This window comes from Balaenoptera acutorostrata, chromosome 16 (genome assembly GCF_949987535.1).
Source record: "Balaenoptera acutorostrata chromosome 16, mBalAcu1.1, whole genome shotgun sequence".
In the NCBI taxonomy this organism is placed as follows: Eukaryota; Metazoa; Chordata; class Mammalia; order Artiodactyla; family Balaenopteridae; genus Balaenoptera; species Balaenoptera acutorostrata.
In genome coordinates, this window is record NC_080079.1 from 66,041,976 (window position 1) to 66,052,955 (window position 10,980).

Sequence of the window (10,980 nt, forward strand, 5' to 3'; positions counted from 1 at the left end):
TGTAAATTATTTGTAAAGGTTATTCACTGGCAATACACGCATTCTGATGGGCATTTATCTATCATTTACATAACAATTTTTTCAGCCACTCAGGCTGGGTTGTTTATTATTTGTTATTTTCTATGCACTGTGCTAGACACTAGGGTTATGAAATAAATTACACTGTCCTTTAAGCACAAAATTTCTAATTCTATTCCTGAAACTTTTACTAGTGACTCTGCTGACTTTGGGAAGTCATTAGTGGATCTCAGCTGCCCCAGTATAAACTGAGGGGCTTGTATTAAGTGATCTCAATTTTAAAACCTCTAAAATCAGAGGCTACAGGAGATTTGACTTCTTAATTTAGTCACTAAGTTGTTCAGTGCCTTTGAACCTAATGTTTAGTCTCTGGATCTCAGTCTCCTCCTCTATAAAATAAATGGAAGGTATTAGAGCAGGTTTGGAAACGTGTATTTCAAGGAACTTTGTTAAAAGACCTTTCTAGGAAGAAAGGGTTCTGTGTTCAGGAAGGTCTAGGAAACTATGGAGTCAGAAGGTTTCTTTACTCCAGGACTTCTCAGAAACTTTACTATACCAATTTTGCTTCATGACTCTAAGCAGGAAATAGCAGACGTGTTTCCCAAATTTACTTGTCAGTGGAATCCTTTTCCCCCAGAAGCATCTTTGTAGTACTAATAAATTGTCCTTCAGAATACATTTGGGCAATGAATTACTATATACCTTCTAAGGCCCTTTATTGCAGCAATACTGTCTATCCTTGGATCAATTTCATGTCACAGATATCTGCTAGTTTGTTCTAATATAGCTGTGTGGTGTGCACACTGCTGGGCTTCCTTTTTCTCTTCAAGTTGTGTTTACAATTCTCTTGGTGCACAGGCTATAATCTCACCAACCCTGAATACATGGCCTGCAAAATCATGCATCTCATTAGCACTTTGGTCAATAGTGTCCAGAACAGTATGTTTTTTAGGGAAACATTCCAAAGGGTAGCACAGAGGAGGCTCCTTGGGGGAAACAGATGAGATAAATGAACATGAGAAATAATAGCATTAGTAGGGCTGATTTCCGTGAAAACTCAAAAAAATGTATTTGACATTTTGATGACTAAACATAGTCTCTCCTGTCATAGGACTGCTGTTCCTGACCAAGACTGTTAAGAATCAGAGTAATAGAGCTGAGTGTCTCCATGCAAAAGTCTGTGTTCAACATCTGTCATGCTGGAGATCATTAATGTCCAATTGCATTCTATTGTCTTCATGTTACTCAACTTCATTTCATTGTCATTGCTTCAGCTGGGGATTAATCAACTATTTATGGGAAGACAGGACTTGGAGTCAGGGCAGTCACAATGGGGTTTTAGTCTCAAGCAATGGTAAGGGAAGTAAGACACAGTTAAAAGACTCCTGATTTGTGGGAGCTTGTTGATAATTTAATTAAACAAAAATATCTGAGAATAATGCCTACATAATCCATATTTCAAAAGGAGAAAGAACAAACTTGATCTTAGTAAAGAATCCAGAAATGATTCTGGCTTGAATATATTTGGAACTGGTTTCTTTGCCACTTTACTCTTCCTTAAGATCTAGAAAGAAGCTGAGATAAGAGAATCAAGTTAATGGTTTCTCTATAAATCAGCACATCACTATCAATAGTGGAAATCATGCTTCATTATTGTTCCTGAGGACAGTTGACAAAACTGAAACATCCAAGTAGTATGACATATTTATAGCTTTATGAGGTGGGGGAAAAAGTCTTCCATTAGGAATTATTTTTTTAAAACCTCACAAATCACTTAGATATTCCCATTTTGTACATGTATGCACATTATGATTAGTTTTATTAGATTTAAAAGTCAAATTAAATAATTAAGTGATTATCATCTCAATATATGTCCCGAAAACATTTATAAACCGGTGTCAGGGGGAATTGAGTATAAATTCTGAATTTGCCTAAGTATCCAAGCTCACGCAATCCAATTATATAGTAGAATAATATACATCTTTTACATACACATTAATATCTTTTTAAAACCATTTTTTAAATTGAAGTATAGTTAATTTACAATGTTGTGTTAGTTTCAGGTGTACAGCAAAGTGATTCAGTTTATATATATATTCTTTTTCAGATTTTTTTCCATTATAGGTTACTACAAAATATTGAATATAGTTCCCTGTGCTATACAGTAGGTCCTTGTTTATCTATTTTATATATAGTAGTGTGTGTATGTTAATCCCAAACTCCTAATTTATTCCCCACCCGATCCCCTTTGGTAACCATAAGTTTATTTTCTATGTCTGTGAGCATATCAATATCTTTTAATATGCTGTGATAAATTATTCTGCAGAAAACAGCCAAATTATTTGCACAGTAAAATTTCAGGTCTGAAATAATATTAGGACCTACTAGTTTGTCCCAACTTGCTTAATAGCTAAAATAAAATGAATATACTCAATTGAATACATTCAATCAGCATTGTGCAAAATTGCCACACATCTTGACAAAGCGAAATTTTCTGGCACTAAACGTCTATATATCTTAAAATTCCAAGACCAACATACTCACACAAGTGATTTCTAATAATTTAAAACCCTTGGTTCAGTTTTTGATAATGTAAGCTGCTCGCTGATATGGGAAAGGATGAACCAAGCCCTCCGCCCACCCCCACCTTGTTATTCTTTTGGGGACAGCCCGGCCACTCCAGATGGTGTGTTAGTGTTGGACATAGCTTTGGAGAAACTTCCAACAGACGAAGGCTGTAATGTCAGGATTTTGCCGTGCGTCGTCCCCCTTCCCCCCTGCAGTTCCCAGGGTAGGAAGGTGCTGAGATGGAAGCCGAGGGACGCCCGCCCACCTGCCACCACCTGTTTCCCTCCTTAAGCGCTCTGCTATAAATTCTCCTCCTTCAAAGATGCATCCAGCACTCTCCGACAGCTACTGCGGAAGAAGCGCTCCTTTCCTCTCTAAGCTTGGGGAAAGATTTTGTCTTCCAGAAAAGAAGTCTCGGGCTTTCCCAGAGGACTTGAAAGACATTTCCCGAACCAGCGACACCAATTCTGCTGCAGGAAAATTCCCTTCTCTTTTTCAACTTCACGTTGGGAAAATGACTTTCTCTTCCACATCTCAATTTCCCCTAAACTTTGGCAATTGAAGAGACATCAGTCTGGCTATCCAATAGGACAGAAGGCGGGGCCCCGCACTCCCACTACAAACTTCGAGCCACACGGTTGTTCTGTGCATGACTTATTTGCTAAGAAGAGCCAAGTTTCAGAGCGGCTCCATACACCAGCCCACGCACACGTCCTGAGCGGACCAGAGAGCTCGGCGCCTCCCTCTTTCCGGCGGGGAATGAAGTCCTGCAAGCCCAGCAACCCGGCGGCGGGAGCGCGTGCCGCGCCCCCGTGCGCGGGCGGCGCCGAGTGCGCGGGCACGTGCCCCGGGGAGGGGCGGCTGGAGAGCGCGGCGCGCAGGCGCCTAGCGGCCAACGCGCGCGAGCGCCGCCGCATGCAGGGGCTCAACACGGCTTTCGACCGTCTGCGCAGGGTGGTACCCCAATGGGGCCAGGATAAAAAACTGTCCAAGTACGAGACCCTGCAGATGGCGCTAAGCTACATCATGGCTCTGACCCGCATCCTGGCCGAGGCAGAGCGATTCGGCTCCGAGCGGGACTGGGTCAATCTCCACTGTGAGCACTTCGGCCGAGACCACTACCTTCCGTTCGCGGGCGCGAAGCTGCCGGGCGAGAGCGAGCCCTACGGCCAAAGGCTCTTCGGCTTCCAGCCCGAGCCCTTCCAGATGGCCAGTTAGGACGCGCGACCCTGCCGGAATGAGACGCCCAGGGATCCGCGCTCTGGAGCCGTAACCTTACCCCAAGTAGCTGGTCGGGCTATCGGTGGCGTAGGATGCATTCTTAGAATAAAATTAGCAAATTTCCAGGTTACTTTTATTCGCATCTCCAGTCCTAGGGACGCAATGACTTTATTGCTTTTCTTTTATTCCTCCTTAGTATGTTGTAGATTTCATTAATGGATCTTGGAATGGTTTTGATTGCTGAAAGTAATGCCCCCTCCCCCTTTTCTGGACTACCTTGAGAGAAAACAATCTTAAGAAAAATAGGATTAGGTTATACTGCAGGTTTAGTCCTCACTTTCTTAAACTTTGTAGGTTTGTCCTGTTAGGGTGAAGTTACAGTATCTATTACTTGTGTATGCTTAATACAGAGCTGCCTTCCTGTCTTGTAAATGCAGTTATGCTTAGTGCATTGTGTGTGCATGCATGAAGCAGTAGAAAGTTTTCTTTCTTTCCTTCTTTTTTTGGTAGAGTACATGGGCGTGAGTGCTCTGTATTTTTTTAAAACTGTGTATACATTATTAAAGTATAGATTTTGTAAAATATAATTAAAAACGTGGGTTTGTTTTTCATGCCAAGTGCCCTGCTAGTTTCCTGACGGCACTAAAGGCCTGTTTGTTTGGGGGGGGTGATGATACTGAGTGCTTATCTGAGTAAAGATGTGGAGTGTTTAAATCTAATCCCACCAATTGGCAAAGTGCTGTTTTGTAATACTTCATCAAAAAAAAGACAAGCTGATGAGAGTACAAGTAATTAATTTGAAAGTTTTCTCTATCAACTTGGAAATATATATATTTTTCATGGTTTTTAAAAAGATTAAATTAATTGAAATAATGTTTAGCTTTTAAGCAACTAGATTTACAGTTCCTTAATATTTTATTTTCCTTATTAAGCCAATTACTAACTACTGATTCCTTACAAGTACCCAAATATATATATTTGCATATATACATTTGTGTATAGATATATATATATATGGCTTTTGGAAGTGATTTTCTTTTAATCAGTACCAGTTGAGCAATAAGGGCTTCACTACCATCAAGGCAAATCAAAAAAGGAGCAATATAATATACGTGGTATTGGTTTGAATTACTTTTTATAAATTTGCTTAACCATTGGATGAATAAACCAAGCCCTTAATGTAAAGAACGACTTGGTCAACAGCACTGCACGCTTTTGAGAGAATGTCTTGCTAATAATTGGAAAAAGCAAGGCTCTATGCATTTGAAGCTTGTCACAAGTCACCAAAGCAGCATTTCCCAAACCCTTTTATTACGTGTTCCAACACCTAACATCAAGGCACAGCCACCTATTTGCCGTTTATCTACATAGTCTTCATCAAAATTTTTACTTTCTTCGTTATCCCTGATTATCAAAATCCTTTTGGTTTGTAGTGAGCGGAAGTATCTTCCCCATAAACTAAAACTTACAAAATCACAAGTGTATCACTAGAAATCCATTGAGAGACTAACGCTGAATTTCCCTTTCCTTCTGATATCTGTTAATAAGAAACTGAGGTGTGCTCAGGACTTTCCTTCCTCGGTGCAAATTAGAGGATAAAATGTTTAACCTCTTGACTTCAGCAGCTCTTAGAAGACATTGTAGTTCCAGCAGACAACACGGCTCTAGAAGTGATGATGCCCAGACCACTGTCTGGTCCTACTGCGCTCTGCAGTGGGTACTGGGGCTATGGCAACCCTAAGGGCACCTGCCTTCCTCACTATTTGGGCACAATACTCTACTTATTTATACTTAAAATGCGTCATTAGTAACCCCAGTAAGTTTCTGAAGTTTGTAGAATGAAATAAAATCAGTGCTAAAATAGAATGTGTTAATCAGAGAGGATCTCACAGATGTATTCAGATGGTTAGTCCTCTTTTTAGGTAGGGTGCACATTCCTCTCTCTGGACTGTAAATACCTTGCAAAAGAGAACCATACAGGGATAAACATGCAATATATATATTTGCTTATCAACTTAACAGCAGTTTCTTTTTTTAAAATTAATTTTTATTGGGGTATTGTTGCTTTACAATGTTGTGTTTTTACTGTACAGCAAAACGAATCAGCTATACATATACATATATCCCCTCTTTTCTGGATTTCCTTCCCATTTAGGTCACCACAGTGCATTACGTAGAGTTCCCTGTAAGTAGAGGGAACTAAGAGGGAACATTAAGTAGAGAACATGCTATACAGAATGTTCTCATTAGTTATCTATTTTATACCTAGTATCAATAGTATATATGTGTCAATCCCAATCTCCCAGTTCCTCCCACCGCCCCCTTTCCCCCTTGGTATCCATACATTTGTTCTCTACGTCTGTGTCTATTTCTTTTTTCTTTTTTTTTTTTTTAATAGCTACTTTATTTATTTATTTATTTTATTTTTATTTTTGGCTGTGTTGGGTCTTCGTTTCGTGCGAGGGCTTTCTCTAGTTGCGGCAAGCGGGGGCCGCTTTTCATCGCGGTGTGGGGGCCACTCTTCATCGCGGTGCGCGGGCCTTTCACTATCGCTGCCCCTCCCGTTGCGGGGCACAGGCTCCAGACGCGCAAGCTCAACAGCTGTGGCTCATGGGCCCAGTTGCTCCGCAGCATGTGGGATCTTCCCAGACCAGGGCTCGAACCCGTGTCCCCTGCATTAGCAGGCAGATTCTCAACCACTGAGCCACCAGGGAAGCCCTGTGTCTATTTCTTAATGAAATCAAACAATTTAATTAAAATGATGCTATTCTAATCCTATGCCTCTTCTCCCCCATCCCCATTCCCCCAAAAGAGTGGGAATCTGTTAACTGTTATGCTTTTAGTTGCCCATTTCCGTGGTTTGGAAATCTCTGGAAGCAACTTAGCTCTTACCAAATTCCTAAGCTTTCCACCCCACTTGATGTACTATTTTTTTCCTGAAAGATATTTGAGGGAAAAGTAAATGGGTCTCAGTGATCAAATCCAATCTATGATAAAACTCCTCAAACTGTATGTTGGGGAATCCATTATGGTTTATGGATTAGGAGCTTGGATAAAACAAATGTAAAATATTTGTGGAGTTAAGGTTCATTTATTACTATACATAATAGAATTTAGATTACCAAGCAACCTAAAAGTTGCTACAGTATACTATATTGTCTCACCTTTGAAAATCTGTGTTCTTTCTAGTTTGATAACAGAACATATTGAAATTCAAAAATATGCTTTTATTCGGGCTTCCTTTTCTTAAGAAATCAACAAATGTTATCAAGCATCTACCCATACCCTGCGTTCTTCAACATCATCCTTGTCCTTGTGTAGGCAGCCAAGAAGAATACACATGTACTAATCAATAAGCGGCCCTGAACAGTGTGTAGCTGAATGCTTCAACAGTATGGTATCGGTAATATGTGCAATAAGAGCTCCTAAGAGAGATATTAAATAATAGAAGAAGACCGACTTACAGGCAGGGTTTGAGTCCCATTAGTTATTATATGTGGGCTCTCCCTAGGTGCCAGCTGCAGGTTGAGGCCAAACCCCAGGGTCAGAAGTCTTGAAGAACCCTATACAAATGAATGGGGCTCTCAAGATGGGAAAGGACATCTAAGCTAGTGGTTCTCAACCCAGACTGCTCATTAGAATCTCAGGTAGGGAGTCTTGAAAAATATACCAAATCTGGGGCCCCCAGTTCAAGAATTGATTTAACGGCTCTGAGGTGAGGCCTAGGCATAGATATTTTTTCAGTACTCTCCCGGTGATTCTAACTGGCTGATGGGGTTGAGAACTGCTTAATTAAACAACATCTACTATGACACCATTAACGTCATTACCAAAAACTGATTATATTGATGTCACAGGCTTTGTATTTGCAGATCTTAAGAAGGATTAGGCTATCTTTCTTAACATCCAGTTACACCCAGCTTCTTAGTTAATGAGGTGACCATTATATTAATGAAGATCTAAAATTTCTGCTGGATATGAGCCAGATGGAACGTATTTGGGTTGTGGTTAATAGTGCTGCAGGATTCAACAATTAAGGCTCAGTTCACTACTTAAATTTTGCCATCTTAGAGTAAAAGTGTTATTTTGGAATGAATTTGGCTCTGCTCTCTGATTAGGTTTCACTAAAGATATCTCTTTTTGCTACCTGTGGGTGAAAGAAATTTCAAAGCACATATAAGACCATAAATATATGACCAACCTTTTCACATGTATATCCATTCCTTTCTCTGATCATGAATATACTAGACGGTGCAAGCTTTAAAGAGTGTTTCATTGAATTAACACAGGACTTTTGGATTGCTGTTTCAAACTGGTAGTGTATCCCCAAAATACCCAAGCCGAAAAAAAACTACTGAGAGCAAGAACTTACCCATCTCACATACAAAGTCTGGGACCAAACCACAAAACAAAACAAACCCAATAACTAACTGAGAATAAATAAAATTTTATTTAATGAATAAAGAAACAGTCCATCACATCCTCTAAACTGCTTTTTAAAACATCCTGGTGAATTAAATACTGGTTCTTAATTTTTCTTTTTCTAATTGCAAAGTTTCCAAACAAAACACAACCTCCAATAAATCTTTAAGAAAGCACAACTAGGAAACAGCAACGGGTGTCATGGAGATGATGTGGGCTACTGGAATACAGTACCATATACTTCCTGGAGAAAGACACAGTAAATGCTCACAAACATTTTGGCTTAAGCGATCATTGGTTTTCATTTCCAAAGAATATCTAACATGCACGATGCAGAGGAAAGGAATAAAAGCCAAGATCCATTAATTGCTTTCTAGTAATAGAGACAAAATATACAGTTTATATAGTTCACACATTTCAAAATGGTTACTATAATAGTTCTTCCATTAGGATTTCAATAACCAAAAAGGTACTTTAGAAAATAAGTTGACTCTAGCTTCCTGAGATGGAAGCATATCATGTCTGTGAGCCTTCTGGGGCCTGGTGTGTTTTCAAGTGGAAAGAACTCATGCAGGAAGAGAAAGGAAAAGCATGTGTCCCTTGACCATGATTGAATTGTTAGCTATGGGTGTATGTGTGTGTGTGTGTGTGTGTGTGTTGGTGTGTGTGTGCACATGCCTTCAGGCACAAGAACTTTGTCAGTTCTCATGGCTGAAATGAATCATGGAGTTTAAATTCAGACTTGATGTAGCTAAGAATTTGAAAACAGAGACTAAAGGATATGTTCATTTTTGAGGGTCCATATCCATCTGTTATCCTAAGGTTGATTCATTTCAACATAAGGCTAATGACATGCTAGTATGGAACGTTTCTTCATTAGAGCCTAGAGAAGTACAATGGAGTTGTCCTGAACTGCGTAAGCCAGAAAGGAATACAGGGACTCTCTTGCTACTTCTCTGTGCACTTCGGAGTCATTCCACTAGCTTCGATCATAGACGCAGGACTCTGAGTTCCCTTAGGCTATTCTGCCTATGTTGAAATAAATTTCCCTGGAATCTGCCTGTAGAAAGCAGATAGGATATTTCTTGAATTTATTTAATTTTTCTCCAGATTTTTTTCAACCACATAGCATCTTGGAAGAAGAAATTCTCCCACTGTGTACTACCCTTCTCAGGAAATACAAAGTAATGGGACCGGGAAGAAATGTGAACTTTTAAAACAGATTACTTACTTTGGAGAAAAATATTTTTACCATTTTCTTTGGAATGAATAAACCCCTGCTATCACTTTTTTAAAGGGTCTCTACAGTAAACTTCATAAGTATTTATTTATCCTACCCTCCATCCTGGGAAAGTCTCAGATATTTTGTTTATTTCACAGATAAAGAAACAGAGACTCCAGAGTTATAGCAAAATTAGAGAACATATCTGAAATTCATCTGAATGATTAAAATCCCTATAGGAATTCACCTGAGAATTCTTAGACATAAGGAGCTCTCCTAATGCTATTAAATATTTTATAGATTTTTATCTTGACAGGAAGATAATGAGAGAGAAGAGTAGGTCATGAAACTTAATGCTAAAGCTTGGAAAAAATAAGTGAAATTTAATCAGAAAAGAGGATATGGTTATCTCTGAAATCAAAATATTGAGAAAGTAAAAGTTAACCAGTGTGTGTTAAAAAACACAGTTGCACTCAAATTATCTCATTTGAATTATTTCAGGGTTTTAACTCTCCTTAAAACACACAGTAAAACGAGACTTCCCTGGTGGCGCAGGGGTTAAGAATCCGCCTGACAATGCAGGGGACACGGGTTCAAGCCCTGGTCTAGGAAGATCCCACATGCTGCGGGACAGCTAAAGCCTGTGCGCCACAACTACTGGGCTTGCGCTCTAGAGCCCGTGAGCCACAAGTACTGAGGCTGCATGCTGCAACTGTGCTCCTAGAGCCCGTGCTCCGCAACCGCAATGAGAAGCCCGTGCACCGCAATGAAGAGTAGCCCCTGCTTGCCACAACTAGAGAAAGCCCGCGCGCAGCAACGAAGACCCAACGCAGCCAAAAAAAAAAAAAAAAAAGGTAAATCTGTTTATACTGTGTGCACATACATTTAGTAATCTTTTGATAGTGACTGCTATGGTCAATACTAGAATGTAGTTCACTGGATTCTTGCACCACTAATTGTGGGGAAATTATAGGAATCTGTCTCCAGTTTGCAGATAACTCACTGAATATGTGTAGAAACATTAGGTTCTTTGGAATTTTGAAACATTGAGCAATTCATTCTTACCACATTATATGAAAATCATTCATGTTTCTTAGTGGGTATTAAAGTACTTATTACTTTAAGAAAACTATACTTGTAACTCCATTAATTTCCAATTGAAACTGGTCAAGCACCCCCCACCCTGCCACCCCCATCTTTCCCATCTTTAAGTTTCATTTTAATGTGTCCCTGTTTTCAGTTAGGAGGTAGAACGAATTTTTATCTTAGAAAGTAAAAAACATTCTATGAGAAGTTTATTGGACTTGGCTGGATATTTTAGGAAGACTAAAACCCAGTTATCTTTCTGTTCCTCTAGAGGTATCTGACCAGGTTATAATGTATGTGGTAATGTTTACAATTTGAATAATTTAAAAAATCTCTTTTAAGTATCGAATGTATGTATTGGTACATTAAAAAATCAGTTCAATCATCATCAAAAAAACAATCTTTAAACCTGGAAACTAGCACTGTTTTCTTCATTTTAAAGA

General features: G+C 39.4%; 1 protein-coding gene across 1 annotated transcript; it reads left to right on the forward strand.

The window, feature by feature from the left end:
- Positions 1-2,987: 2,987 nt before the first annotated feature.
- ATOH7 (atonal bHLH transcription factor 7) lies at positions 2,988-4,313 on the forward strand. The gene has a single exon (XM_028162983.2). The coding sequence runs from the start codon at positions 3,346-3,348 to the stop codon at positions 3,802-3,804; it is 459 nt and encodes a 152-aa protein (XP_028018784.2). The 5' UTR covers positions 2,988-3,345; the 3' UTR covers positions 3,805-4,313.
- Positions 4,314-10,980: the final 6,667 nt, after the last annotated feature.

What these genes read in the sequence shown, in the direction of transcription:
- ATOH7 (XM_028162983.2), top strand. Translation starts at nt 3,346, where the DNA reads ATGAAGTCCTGCAAGCCCAGCAACCCGGCGGCGGGAGCGCGTGCCGCG.